The 15,363-nt window shown below is 41.3% G+C and overlaps 1 protein-coding gene across 5 annotated transcripts in view; it reads left to right on the top strand.

Moving 5' to 3' along the window:
- RGL1 (ral guanine nucleotide dissociation stimulator like 1) overlaps nucleotides 1–15,363 on the top strand; it is a 305,456-nt gene that overhangs the window by 273,583 nt on the left and 16,510 nt on the right. For all 5 annotated transcript variants that reach the window (XM_054443341.2, XM_054443321.2, XM_054443311.2 and 2 more), the window contains 2 exons: nucleotides 2,287–2,408; nucleotides 4,473–4,562. In XM_054443341.2, the coding sequence (XP_054299316.1) occupies nucleotides 2,287–2,408; nucleotides 4,473–4,562 (212 nt within the window). The remainder of the gene's footprint in view (nucleotides 1–2,286; nucleotides 2,409–4,472; nucleotides 4,563–15,363) is intronic.

The raw sequence follows: 15,363 nt of genomic DNA, 5'->3' as shown, positions 1-15,363 counted from the left end.
TTTATCATATACCATTTTGCTTGGCATGCTCCTATACATTATCCCCCACTAGCCTTATGACGTAGGTTTTATCTCTAGCCTTATGAGGTAGGTTTTGAATTTGCAAACCAAATTGCATAGCCTTTGAGGCAAACCAAATTTGCAAACCAGCCTATGAAGCAAACCAAATTTGCAAACCAAATTGCAAACCAAATTGCAAACCTACCTCAGTTCAACGGTGAGGAAGCTAGGACTCAAGAGATTAAATTACTGGACCAGAATCTCTTGGTGGCAAAGCCAGGGTTCTCATCCTGTCCTGATGCCCCAAAGCCCACACTTCCTCCCTGCCCACTCCTTATCTCCTTTACAATTAGCTTCAGCAATAGCAGGCTCGCCACTATAATTAATAACAATGTATTTTATACTTGAAGATTACTAAGAGTAGACTTTAAGTATTCTTATCACAAATAAATATGTGAAGTAATGCATATGTTAGTCAGCCTGATTTAGCCATTCCATGGTATGTACGTTTCAGAAAATCATGTTGCACATCATGTTGCACACCATAAATACAAACAATTTTTTAATTTGCCAATTAAAATAAAAACCAGGTTTACCCTAAGGGGTTTCTGATGAGTAAATGACATAGAAGAGTTAATAAAGATGGTAAACTCTCGTGGGTCTACTTGAGAGAGGAAAGGAAATGGTCTTCGTCTTCGGTGTAGGTAGTTATTCTTTTCCTTTCGTGTCAGCATAGGAAGGTGTGCTCAACATCAATTTCAGTCTTTCTGTGGATAGCACAGTTCTGAACTGTGCTATTCAAGATAAAACAGTCTTGAAATTTTTCTGTGATTTTCATATTCAAATGGTGTATTTAAATAGATATTTGAAAGACTCAAAGGAAAATGAGTGAGCAAAATAATAACTTCACCCTGTAGTACTCTCGTTATTTTTCAGTACTTTCACATTCCACAAATATTGACTGTCTACCTAACATGGGGGGTTTGGGAATTATAGCAGAGAAAGAACAGAGCTCCCTGCCCTCATAAAGTTCACAATCCAGGAGAGAGGTAGACAAATAAATAGGCAGTTATAATACAACCTGAAAAGGTTTTGTGAGCAGAAGTAGTGGGTGTTAGAGAAGTATATAGGTGGGGTATCTATCTCCAACTTGTAGGGCCAGAGAAACTTCCAGGAGAAAATGACATTGAAGTTAAAACCAAAAAGGCATAGAGGAGCTAAACCAAGCTGGGCTCATCAGAACAAGATACTAACCTGGACAAATGTAAATTTTTGTGCCTTATAGACGATACTTTTTTCTTTAGCATGATGGTAAATATTCCTTGAGGATACTGAGACCAAGGGCCGAGGTCACTGGATGGCAAGTTGAAACTTGGAGAATCTGCCAGTTCTTGAGTTACTTCTGTCATGTCCTGTAATGATAATAAATTCAGTTATTGCCCCCTCAGTTTCCCTCTCTGTCATTTAACTTCAGAATAACCCTGGTTGGTAATCTCTTTCCTTTTTAGACTAGGATATTAAACTTTTGGAAAGTTTGACTGTAAAACCTAAACCTAAAGCTTATACCCATTGCTGACTTAAATTTTTTTTATTGAAACATCCAAAGAAGTATAAATAATTTTCAACATAATTATGTACTTGCCTCTCTGTGAGTTTTAAAAGACTTAGTTAAATGATTTAGTGGTGTAGTAAAAACCCAAGGATTCAGGAAATCTAAACATTCAATTTTATGAGACCTAGGAGTGTTTAGATACTCAGCCCTACCAAAACTTATTTATTGAGGGGTAAAGTTTGAAGAAGTTGAGGAAGATGGGGATGGGGATCTTGGGAGCTCCCTGACTTAAAGAATTTCTTTTCTTTTCTTTTCTTTTTTTTTTTAAGAAATATGAATAGAAAGTAATATATTTTATGAAGTACTTAAAACCTTAAAAATCATTTTTCTATTCCAGGGATGAAAGTGAAAAAGAGAAAAAGGAAGCCACTGTGACTTAACGTAGTGACTAGTTTGGGTTGCTTTGGTAGCTTGTTTTATACAAATTGCTTTGTCAAGGAGAAAAGAGGATTAAAAATTAAAGCATACAAGGACTTTGGAGAGTTCTAGTTAGAATTTTTAAGAGTTAGTTAGCTCCTTTATTTTTAAGGAAGCAGTATTTCAGAATCCTCCTAGATGGTTTTCTTCATCTTTTATCCTAATGTGGTGTATTTTCATGTTGAAAAGATTCTATATTTGGTTGGCCTTATTATTCAGTCTTTTTTTTTTAATTTTTGGTATTCTGTCTGCTTTAGGAATTTGAAGTGATTGCCCAGATAAAGCTCTTACAGTCTGCCTGCAACAGCTATTGCATGACCCCAGACCAAAGGTTCATCCAGTGGTTCCAGAGGCAGCAGCTCCTGACAGAGGAGGAGAGGTGGGCTCACCTGTCGTTCATCGGGGTAGAACTGAAGTGTTGGCAAGAAAAATGCTGCATTTAATACCTCGCTGGGTCATTTATTCAACAACTATTTAGTGAGCAGCTGCTAGGTTCCAGGTCCTTGGTTTTCAAAGGCGCGTGGTGTGGCAGGAAAGGCTGAGGTGATAGCATCAAGATGTACTTTCAGACTCTTGCTTGGCCACTTATTTATCTTTGTAACCTTGAACAAGTCATTTGTTCTTCCCTATCTTCAGGATGCTCATCTGTAGAATGTTTGTTTGTGAGGCGTAACTAAGATCTTATGTGGGAATGCTTTGTTAGAATGCTTGTCCTCAGTGTTATCACCACCACCATTGTCACTGTGTTTGTCATTCCTGTTAATTGATGGTACCTTTCCAGGAAGCTTTCAACATAGAGCGGGTGAGAGACTCATGAGACATTGAAATATGATGGGTAACCACATTGCTACAGAACCTATGGGAAGAATCGGGGAAAATAAAGAAAATATAAAGGCATTAATATTTAGGCTGGGCTGTAAAGGAGAAACAAGATTTTGCCATAAGAACCGGAAAAGAACATTCCAGACCGAGAGAGAACACAAGCAAAAGCTTGGTGGCCTGACATGCTTGTCATTTGGAGGAACAGTGATCACTCAGGTGTGGCAGGGACACAAGGAACAGTTTAAAAATAGTGGGATGGGCATAGAAAGGCACGTTGACTTGAGTGCCCTGCCCGCTGGCTCAGCACGTGCCTGTCCTGTAGCCTGCTCGCTCGTTGGCAGATTGGTCTGCAGGCCATATGTGGCCCACTGCCTGTTTTTACATTTTTAAATGATTGGGTGGAGGGGAACAAAAAAAGAATATTTTGTGACACAAAACAGTTATTTGAAATTCAAATTTCAGTATCTACATAAATAAGGTTTTATTGAAACACAGCCCGTTCATTTACATCTCATCTATGGTTGCTTTCATGCTGTAAAGACAGAGTTGAGTAGTTGCAACAGAGACCATATGGCCTACAAAGCCTAAAATACTATGTGATCCTTTACAGAAGAAGTTGGCCCATTCCTACCCTAGCCCGGGGGATTTCTTTGGAAGTTTGTCATAAGGGAGAGTGAAATTGACAGCAAAATAAGTATTTACCAAAAAAAAAAAAAAAAAAAAAAATTGAGGTTTAGAGCAGTATTTGAATGAATTAATGACAGCATTTGGATTCAAACTCAGGTCTGCCTGACTCTACAGCCTAAGCTCTGAAGATGGCTGTATAATGTCGGGCACCCTTCCCCACCTACTCAGTAACGAAATACATCTACTGTCTACAGCTACAAGCTTTCGTAAAAGGCACTTGGAATCACATATAAATTCCTCTTGTGCTTGTGTCAGTTATATCTGCCTGGCAGATAGAGGTCTGAATCTGGAGCATTTTTAATTTAGGATGTTTTGGCAATTAAAAAATTTAAAAAATATTTGTAGGCCACCCTGGCCAACCTGGTGAAAACCCATCTCTACTGAAATAAATAAATAAATAAATAAATATATATCTTTATCAGTAATGTAAATGCCCATGTCTGTTCATTGAAGATCAGATAGATTACAAAAGTCTCTTCATTTTCTTTAGATAAAACTAAGTCATATGTGCATGTGCACAAACACACACATACAAAATAGTAGGAAGGAGGTAGTAGAGAAGAAATAGGAGGGGGAGGTAGTAGAGGAAGGAAGATTCTTCCACTGGCCTAGCAGTGGGATAAGAATGATCAGAATGGAGTTAGTTTTTAATGCTGCCAAAGTGCATATATATCCTTGTATTTGAAACACTCAGAACTAAATAGCCTCAATCCATATGCCAGCGGAGGTGAAGGAGGAAGCACGTAAGATAAATGTGTCAAATCGAGCCATGAAGTCAGTACCCCCTGATGTTTATGATAGGACAACATTTGTATATATCTTTACTTTGAACAATTAGAGCCTTCTTTAAAACAAAACCAGGATATCACGTGAATTTAAGTCTGCTTTTCAATTCTCTAACTTTGACCTCATGGAGCCCCCTTCTCTTTCTCAGCTATGCCCTGTCATGTGAGATTGAAGCAGCTGCTGATGCCAGCACCACCTCGCCCAAGCCTCGGAAGAGCATGGTGAAGAGACTCAGCCTGTGAGTGTCCCCTGGGGGTTCTGGGGCTCCAAGAGGGTCCCATCAGAGTCGTGAGAGGAGATGTATTCAACAGGATGACCTCGAGCCAGGGTGAAAGTGAAGCACTCTGCTCATTTGTTAAGCCGTTTATCCTTCTGTCACTAACTCAAAGCATTTGCTAAGTCCATTCTTCTCCACTCCCCTCTCTGTTGTGAATCACCATCCTTTCCTGCCTGAATCACTCCAGTAACATCTTCACTGTCTTCTGGCTGCCCCTTACCCAACCATTCATTCTCCACTAAATAGCTAGGTTGTCTTTTAAAATGTACACCAGATTATGTTGCTTCCTGTATAAAAACCCCTATAGCTTTTATTTTAAAATAAAACCCAAACTCTGTATCCTGGTTTACTAGGCCTTAGATGACTTAACCTGCAGCCTTCCCTCTCTTACAACATTGCCCTCTGTTCACCAGTGTTGAGGACGTTTGCACTGGCTGTGCCTGGCCTGAAATGCTCTTTCTTCATGGCTGGCTCCTTCAAATATTAGCAAAAATGTTATGTGTCAAGAGAGAACCCTTTCTAATGTTGCTGTCCACCCCTCATTCTCATTCATACTAGCTGCTTCCTCCAGTGGAATGTAAGCAACCTGAGAACAGGAACCTTGTCTTTTTTTTTTTTTTTTTAATTTATTTATTATTATTATACTTTAGGTTTTAGGGTACATGTGCGCAATGTGCAGGTTAGTTACATATGTATACGTGTGCCATGCTGGTGTGCTGCACCCACTAACTCGTCATCTAGCATTAGGTATATCTCCCAATGCTATCCCTCCCGCCTCCCCCCACCCCACAACAGTCCCCAGAGTATGATGTTCCCCTTCCTGTGTCCGTGTGTTCTCATTGTTCAATTCCCACCTATGAGTGAGAATATGCGGTTTTTGGTTTTTCGTTCTTGCGATAGTTTACTGAGAATGATGATTTCCAATTTCATCCATATCCCTACAAAGGACATGAACTCATCATTTTTTATGGCTGCATAGTATTCCATGGTGTATATGTGCCACATTTTCTTAATCCAGTCTATCATTGTTGGACATTTGGGTTGGTTCCAAGTCTTTGCTATTGTGAATAGTGCCGCAATAAACATACGTGTGCATGTGTCTTTATAGCAGCATGATTTATAGTCCTTTGGGTATATACCCAGTAATGGGATGGCTGGGTCAAATGGAATTTCTAGTTCTAGATCCCTGAGGAATCACCACACTGACTTCCAGAAGGGTTGAACTAGTTTACAGTCCCACCAACAGTGTAAAAGTGTTCCTATTTCTCCACATCCTCTCCAGCACCTGTTGTTTCCTGACTTTTTAATGATGGCTGTTCTAACTGGTGTGAGATGGTATCTCATTGTGGTTTTGATTTGCATTTCTCTGATGGCCAGTGATGGGGAGCATTTTTTCATGTGTTTTTTGGCTGCATAAATGTCTTCTTTTGAGAAGTGTCTGTTCATGTCCTTCGCCCACTTTTTGATGGGGTTGTTTGTTTTTTTCTTGTAAATTTGTTTGAGTTCATTGTAGATTCTGGATATTAGCCCTTTGTCAGATGAGTAGGTTGCGAAAATTTTCTCCCATTTTGTAGGTTGCCTGTTCACTCTGATGGTAGTTTCTTTTGCTGTGCAGAAGCTCTTGAGTTTAATTAGATCCCATTTGTCAATTTTGGCTTTTGTTGCCATTGCTTTTGGTGTTTTAGACATGAAGTCCTTGCCCATGCCTATGTCCTGAATGGTAATGCCTAGGTTTTCTTCTAGGGTTTTTATGGTTTTAGGTCTAACGTTTTAGTCTTTAATCCATCTTGAATTAATTTTTGTATAAGGTGTAAGGAAGGGATCCAGTTTCAGCTTTCTCCATATGGCTAGCCAGTTTTCCCAGCACCATTTATTAAATAGGGAATCCTTTCCCCATTTCTTGTTTTTCTCAGGTTTGTCAAAGATCAGATAGTTGTAGATATGTGGCGTTATTTCTGAGGGCTCTGTTCTGTTCCATTGATCTATATCTCTGTTTTGGTACCAGTACCATGCTGTTTTGGTGACTGTAGCCTTGTAGTATAGTTTGAAGTCAGGTAGTGTGATGCCTCCAGCTTTGTTCTTTTGGCTTAGGATTGACTTGGCGATGCGGGCTCTTTTTTGGTTCCATATGAACTTTAAAGTAGTTTTTTCCAATTCTGTGAAGAAAGTCATTGGTAGCTTGATGGGGATGGCATTGAATCTGTAAATTACCTTGGGCAGTATGGCCATTTTCATGATATTGATTCTTCCTACCCATGAGCATGGACTGTTCTTCCATTTGTTTGTATCCTCTTTTATTTCCTTGAGCAGTGGTTTGTAGTTCTCCTTGAAGAGGTCCTTCACGTCCCTTGTAAGTTGGATTCCTAGGTATTTTATTCTCTTTGAAGCAATTGTGAATGGGAGTTCACTCATGATTTGGCTCTCTGTTTGTCTGTTGTTGGTGTATAAGAATGCTTGTGATTTTTGTACATTGATTTTGTATCCTGAGACTTTGCTGAAGTTGCTTATCAGCTTAAGGAGATTTTGGGCTGAGACAGTGGGGTTTTCTAGATATACAATCATGTCATCTGCAAACAGGGACAATTTGACTTCCTCTTTTCCTAATTGAATACTCATTATTTCCTTCTCCTGCCTAATTGCCCTGGCCAGAACTTCCAACACTATGTTGAATAGGAGTGGTGAGAGAGGGCATCCCTGTCTTGTGCCAGTTTTCAAAGGGAATGCTTCCAGTTTTTGCCCATTCAGTATGATATTGGCTGTGGGTTTGTCATAGATAGCTCTTATTATTTTGAGATACGTCCCATCAATACGTAATTTATTGAGAGTTTTTAGCATGAAGGGTTGTTGAATTTTGTCAAAGGCCTTTTCTGCATCTATTGAGATAATCATGTGGGTTTTTTCTTTGGTTCTGTTATATGCTGGATTACATTTATTGATTTGCGTATATTGAACCAGCCTTGCATCCCAGGGATGAAGCCCACTTGATCATGGTGGATAAGCTTTTTGATGTGCTGCTGGATTCTGTTTGCCAGTATTTTATTGAGGATTTTTGCATCAATGTTCATCAAGGATATTGGTCTAAAATTCTCTTTTTTGGTTGTGTCTCTTCCCTGCTTTGGTATCAGGATGATGCTGGCCTCATAAAATGAGTTAGGGAGGATTCCCTCTTTTTCTATTTATTGGAATAGTTTCAGAAGGAATGGTACCAGCTCCTCCTTGTACCTCTGGTAGAATTCGGCTGTGACTCCATCTGGTCTTGGACTCTTTTTGGTTGGTAAGCTATTGATTATTGCCACAATTTCAGCTCCTGTTATTGGTCTATTCAGAGACTCAACTTCTTCCTGGTTTAGTCTTGGGAGAGTGTATGTGTCGAGGAATTTATCCATTTCTTCTAGATTTTCTAGTTTATTTGTGTAGAGGTGTTTGTAGTATTCTCTGATGGTAGTTTGTATTTCTGTGGGATCGGTGGTGATATCCCCTTTATCATTTTTTATTGCATCTATTTGATTCTTCTCTCTTTTTTTCTTTATTAATCTTGCTAGCGGTCTATCAATTTTGTTGATCCTTTCAAAAAACCAGCTCCTGGATTCATTAATTTTTTGAAGGGTTTTTTGTGTCTCTATTTCCTTCAGTTCTGCTCTGATTTTAGTTATTTCTTGCCTTCTGCTAGCTTTTGAATGTGTTTGATCTTGTTTCTCTAGTTCTTTTAATTGTGATGTTAGGGTGTCAATTTTGGATCTTTCCTGCTTTCTCTTGTGGGCATTTAGTGCTATAAATTTCCCTCTACACACTGCCTTGAATGCATCCCAGAGATTCTGGTATGTTGTGTCTTGGTTCTCGTTGGTTTCAAAGAACATCTTTATTTCTGCCTTCATTTCGTTATGTACCCAGTAGTCATTCAGGAGCAGGTTGTTCAGTTTCCATGTAGTTGAGCGGTTTTGAGTGAGATTCTTAATCCTGAGTTCTAGCTTGATTGCACTGTGATCTGAGAGATAGTTTGTTATAATTTCTGTTCTTTTACATTTACTGAGGAGAGCTTTACTTCCAAGTATGTGGTCAATTTTGGAATAGGTGTGGTGTGGTGCTGAAAAAAATGTATATTCTGTTGATTTGGGGTGGAGAGTTCTGTAGATGTCTATTAGGTCCGCTTGGTGCAGAGCTGAGTTCAATTCCTGGGTATCCTTGTTGACTTTCTGTCTCGTTGATCTGTCTAATGTTGACAGTGGGGTGTTAAAGTCTCCCATTATTAATGTGTGGGAGTCTAAGTCTCTTTGTAGGTCACTCAGGACTTGCTTTATGAATCTGGGTGCTCTTGTATTGGGTGCATATCTATTTAAGATAGTTAGCTCTTCTTGTTGAATTGATCCCTTTACCATTATGTAATGGCCTTCTTTGTCTCTTTTGATCTTTGTTGGTTTAAAGTCTATTTTATCAGAGACTAGGATTGCAACCCCTGCCTTTTTTTGTTTTCCATTTGCTTGGTAGATCTTCCTCCATCCTTTCATTTTGAGCCTATGTGTGTCTCTGCACGTGAGATGGGTTTCCTGAATACAGCACACTGATGGGTCTTGACTCTTTATCCAATTTGCCAGTCTGTGTCTTTTAATTGGAGCATTTAGTCCATTTACATTTAAAGTTAATATTGTTATGTGTGAATTTGATCCTGTCATTATGATGTTAGCTGGTTATTTTGCTCGTTAGTTGATGCAGTCTCTTCCTAGTCTCGATGGTCTTTACATTTTGGCATGATTTTGCAGCGGCTGGTACCGGTTGTGCCTTTCCATGTTTAGTGCTTCCTTCAGGAGCTCTTTTAGGGCAGGCCTGGTGGTGACAAAATCTCTCAGCATTTGCTTGTCTGTAAAGTATTTTATTTCTCCTTCACTTATGAAGCTTAGTTTGGCTGGATATGAAATTCTGGGTTGAAAATTCTTTTCTTTAAGAATGTTGAATATTGGCCCCCACTCTCTTCTGGCTTGTAGAGTTTCTGCCGAGAGATCAGCTGTTAGTCTGATGGGCCTCCCTTTGAGGGTAACCCGACCTTTCTCTCTGGCTGCCCTTAACATTTTTTCCTTCATTTCAACTTTGGTGAATCTGACAATTATGTGTCTTGGAGTTGCTCTTCTCGAGGAGTATCTTTGTGGCGTTCTCTGTATTTCCTGAATCTGAATGTTGGCCTGCCTTGCTAGATTGGGGAAGTTCTCCTGGATAATATCCTGCAGAGTGTTTTCCAACTTGGTTCCATTCTCCCCATCACTTTCAGGTACACCAATCAGATGTAGATTTGGTCTTTTCACATAGTCCCATATTTCTTGGAGGCTTTGCTCGTTTCTTTTTGTTCTTTTTTCTCTAAACTTCCCTTCTCGCTTCATTTCATTCATTTCATCTTCCATCGCTGATACCCTTTCTTCCATTTGATCGCATCGGCTCCTGAGGCTTCTGCATTCTTCAAGTAGTTCTCGAGCCTTGGTTTTCAGCTCCATCAGCTCCTTTAAGCACTTCTCTGTATTGGTTATTCTAGTTATACATTCTTCTAAATTTTTTTCAGCGTTTTCAACTTCTTTTCCTTTGGTTTGAATATCCTCCCGTAGCTCGGAGTAATTTGATCGCCTGAAGCCTTCTTCTCTCAGCTCGTCAAAGTCATTCTCCGTCCAGCTTTGTTCCGTTGCTGGTGAGGAACTGCGTTCCTTTGGAGGAGGAGAGGCGCTCTGCTTTTTAGAGTTTCCAGTTTTTCTGCTCTGTTTTTTCCCCATCTTTGTGGTTTTATCTACTTTTGGTCTTTGATGATGGTGATGTACAGATAGGTTTTTGGTGTGGATGTCCTTTCTGTTCGTTAGTTTTCCTTCTAACAGACAGGACCCTCAGCTGCAGGTCTGTTGGAGTACCTGGCCGTGTGAGGTGTCAGTCTGCCCCTGCTGGGGGGTGCCTCCCAGTTAGGCTGCTTGGGGGTCAGGGGTCAGGGACCCACTTGAGGAGGCAGTCTGCCCGTTCTCAGATCTCCAGCTGCGTGCTGGGAGAACCACTGCTCTCTTCAAAGCTGTCAGACAGGGACATTTAAGTCTGCAGAGGTTACTGCTGTCTTTTTGTTTGTCTGTGCCCTGCCCCCAGAGGTGGAGCCTACAGAGGCAGGCAGGCCTCCTTGAGCTGTGGTGGGCTCCACCCAGTTCGAGCTTCCCAGCTTCTTTGTTTACCTAAGCAAGCCTGGGCACTGGCAGGTGCCCCTCCCCCAGCCTCGCTGCCGCCTTGCAGTTTGATCTCAGACTGCTGTGCTAGCAATCAGCAAGACTCTGTGGGCGTAGGACCCTCTGAGCTAGGTGCGGGATATAATCTCCTGGTGCACCGTTTTTTAAGCCCGTCGGAAAAGCGCAGTATTCGGGTGGGAGTGACCCGATTTTCTAGGTGCCATCTGTCACCCCTTTCTTTGACTAGGAAAGGGAACTCCCTGACCCCTTGCGCTTCCCAAGTGAGGCAATGCCTTGCCCTTCTTCCGCTCACGCATGGCGCGCGCACCCACTGACCTGCGCCCACTGTCTGGCACTCCCTAGTGAGATGAACCCAGTACCTCAGATGGAAATGCAGAAATCACCCATCTTCTGTGTTGCTCACGCTGGGAGCTGTAGACCGGAGCTGTTCCTATTCGGCCATCTTGGCTCCTCCCTCAGGAAGCTTGTCTTATCATGCTCACAGTTGTATTGCCTGAGGCCAGGAGTTTGAGACCAGCCTGGACAATGTAGTGAGATCCTGTCTCTACAAAAAAATATCACTTAAAGTATTAGCTGGGCATGGTGGTGCACGCATGTAGTCCTAGCTACTTGGGAGGCTGAGGTGGGAGGGTCGCCTGAGCCCAGGAGTTCAATGTTACAGTGAGCTATGATTGTGCCACTGCACTCTAGCCTGGATGGCAGGGCGAGACCCTGTCTCTGAGAACAAAACGAAACAACAACCACAAATATATATATATATATATGTACACATATACACATATATATGCAGTGCCTAGCTCTCAATATGTGCCTGAAAAACTACCATTATTTTTAATGAAATCATTCAGTTAATATCTTTTTGAGGATTTGGGGGGATCAGGATTCTGACTGTCTTTATGGGCATTTGATATTTCCCAGCACTGTCTTTCCACCTACCTCAGTGAGTCACATTGAGACACAGGCAGGGATGGCACATGACCTCGAGTGTTGCCAAATCCCCGGTGTAACATAAAGACCTCGCTGGATGTGGATAGCAAGGTCTCCTACCATCAGCTGCCACGCAGGCTGCTACCTGCCATCAGGTGATATGGGTGGTATGAGGCGTTGTGGGTGGGTTGGAACATGTGCTTTAGTAGAAAGCATCTGGAAGATAATCCTATGTTTTGCTCACCCTCTCTTTGTTCAGATAACTGTCCTGGCCCTGCTGAACTCTAGATTTATGAGCTTTTGGAGTCAGCTCTTGAGGAGAATTTTTCATAGTATTTTCCTGTCTTTTCATCTTTGCAGATATGGGGGAATGAACTACTGAGATAATCTGAGGGGACTGACCAAGCCTTGTCAGCTGGTAAGACTGGCATGTGCACAGGGAATCAGCTCCCTGATAGAGGAGTCCAGACATGCAGGGGATCCTGGGTGTCCACTCTGCTCACTGAGGCAGCAGAAGGAATTGGGAGCTTCTGGACCCACTATGGCAGTCAGAGGTTCTTAAGGAAAAAAACAAAAATTCTCAATGCAGGCGGGCCTAATCCTGCGTGCTGCTACCTCTGTCCTCCTGCCTTCTCCCCATCCTCATTTCTATGCTACTGCTTCTCTGTACTCCTCTCCAAGCCCGGGATCTATATGTTTTGTGGTGGGAGCTCTAATACCCCTGGATCCTCTCTCTTCACTGACACAGACAAGTGTTCAGTCCTATGAAAACATTTACTGTGAAATCCAGAGAAGGCAGGACTGTGAGGGTGCTATGCCCTTCACAAAGTGTGGTAGGCACTCAGTACATCTCTTACTAGTAAAATCTTGCTGGGATAACCCTTGGTATCTGCAGTTGAGTTTGGGCATCTATTATGAAAGCAGGTCATATGCCCCCATCTTATTTCTTGTACATACAAGGGTGTTTGCATACCATTATTTTTCAAAAGATTTCATGATCTTCTTAGCATGTTTACAAATCTGGGAAATGCATTTTTGCTGTTCCCACATTTAATGGCTCGTCATCCAAAGAGGCTGGAGAAAACTTTGGGTGCTTAGGCCTAGTTTGAAAGTCAGAGATGCCTACTACTGAGCCAGAATGAACCTTCACAAAGCAGGACAAAGCAGGACCTTACTGAATTGTAGAAATGGAAGAACCCTAGAGACTCTGAGATAATGGATGGAGGACCACTAGTTGACATCCTTCAAAGGTCTACCTTTGTAATTTATGAAGCAGTAAGACAAGGGCATTATTTTTGCTTCTGTGATCAGAGCTTAGCTCATACCCCTATAGTCCCTATAATGCTTGGAGGGTCATAAAAGGAAGACATGGAAAATGGGGCTGGAGATAGCGGGGTAGAGATGAGGCAGAGCAAAAATATGCTTGAGCTCTTGGAATTCAAGCATATAATTCCGAAAATATTTAATAAAAAATCAAGTTCATCTTCATTGTTTCTATTATTGTTGTTATTTTATAGTCAGTACTTGTTTAGGTTCAGCCCACATGCTAGTTGCCTTGCATGCAGTTCCTTCTTACATCTGACTCCCGCCCTCCTTTTACCACTACTTGTGATATAAATCTGTTAATGGTAAACCCTCTCAGTCTTAGTCTGAGAAAGTCTTTATTTTGCCCTCCTTCTTAGAATTATATTAGATGGGTATAGAATGCAAGACTGACTGTTACTTTCACTCAGCACTTTGACGATATTATTCAGTGTCTTTTGACTTCTGTGGTTGCTTTTGAGATATGTGGTATCTGCTTAATTACTATTCCTCTGTTTCATGTTCTCACTCCTGTTGCTTTTCTCTCTTCCTTCCTTCCTTCCTTTCTCTCTCTCTCTCTCTGTCTTTCTTTCAAAAGAGTTTTGCTGTGTCGCTTAGGCTGGAGTGATCACGGCTAACTGTAACCTCCACCTCCTGGGTTCAAGCAATTCTTGTGCTTCAGCTTCCCACGTAGCTGGGATTACAGGCACATGCCACCACACCCGGCTAATTTTTTTGTATTTTAGTAGAGATGGGGTTTCACCACTTTGCCTGGAGTGGTCTTGAACTCCTGAGCTCAGGCAGTCAGCCTGCCTCGGCCTTCCAAAGTGCTGGAAGCACTTTGAGAGCCACTGTGCCTGGCCCCCTGTTGATTTTAAGAATTTCTTTTGTCTTTGATATACCAGTTCAAGTGGGAGTTTAGTCTGACCCTATTCAGGACATGGCTCTTGGATGGAAGGATTCCTATGGTTCACCAGTTCTGGAATCCTCTCAGCCACCATCTCTTCTGATATGGGCCTTCTTCCATCCTCTCCATGTCTTCTGGAACTCCTCCTACACATATGTAGGGCTTTCTTACTGCTTTCTCCATCTCTTTTCACTGTTCTTTCTACGTCTTTATCTTTTGATGATGATTTTTGAGGGTTTTCTTCAGATCTGTCATCTAGTTCATGATTTTTTTCTTCAAGTTATTTAATCCTTCCACTGAGTTTTCAGTTTAAGTCACCACCTTTTTCACTTAGAGGTGAAATATTTTTCAAATTATCTTCTTCCTTTATTAGAATGTCTTGCTCTGAGCTCCAGTTTTCAATTTCTTCTTTTATGTCTTTAATATTTCCTAACATACTTATTTTGCAGCTTGGCTTATGGTAGACATGCAGATATTTGTTGGATGAATAAGCACATTATTAGTTTTGTTCTGACAGTTCTCAAATTTGAAGTTCTCAGGAGTCTAAGCCTGCTTTTTGTTATGCCTGTTGGCTTTCTTTTTCAGTGGAATATTTCCTTGTGTGTATTTTGTAATTTTGTATCACAAGTTTATCTTTATCAGGGGATTCTCTGAAGCCTGGGCTGAAGGTATATCCCTCCAGCAAGATTTTCTTTTTTTTTTAAGAAAAAATCTATTTTACCAGCGGTGTCACTGGTTGAGAGTTTCTAACCCCATAGACCACATAAATAGCAAATTGGAGTGAGGCACAGACCCAGCTCACACATGACTTCATAGGAGACATTTTTCTTCTTTCCATGCTCAGGCGAGAACAGGCTCCCTGTTGTCTTCCTATGCTAGTAGAAAGATATTTTTCTGGCCTATCTTTTTACTAAGGGTATAGCCCTTTGTGGGTCCTGGCTGTATATAGTTTTGGTTCGAACTCCTCACCCTTCATAAACAGAAACCCTCATCTTTGGGCCCTGGGTGTGCATTAAAACCCACATCACTATTTTGCCAAGATTACGGCCTCCCACTCCCCCACCAGAACAGCTGCAGAACTAGCTCGCGTGCTTCTGGTTTTCAGTTCCTTTTTCACTTAAAGCCTGTAGGGATTTCCCTTCCTATCTTGCAAGCTCAACTAAAAAGAGTTTTTAATATTTCTTATCTAGCTGTTTCATAGAGGAAGCGTTTAGGATATTGTAGTTCACAGATTGTTGGAAATAGAAGTCTTCCTCCTTGGTTTCTTACCCAAAGCAGTGCCATCCTTTTTTTGCCTATGAAGATCATTTTATGGTAGGAAGTGATGGGGGTATGGTGATGGTATCTTGATCCTGCCAAAGTGGTCCATAGACTGTTAAAATGTAGAGGACCATTGACCTAGAAAGACTTCAGATTAGTACTGAAT

The sequence above is a fragment of the Pongo pygmaeus genome, chromosome 1 (genome assembly GCF_028885625.2).
Source record: "Pongo pygmaeus isolate AG05252 chromosome 1, NHGRI_mPonPyg2-v2.0_pri, whole genome shotgun sequence".
NCBI classification, from domain to species: domain Eukaryota; kingdom Metazoa; phylum Chordata; class Mammalia; order Primates; family Hominidae; genus Pongo; species Pongo pygmaeus.
This window is presented reverse-complemented; position numbering and strand designations above follow the sequence as displayed.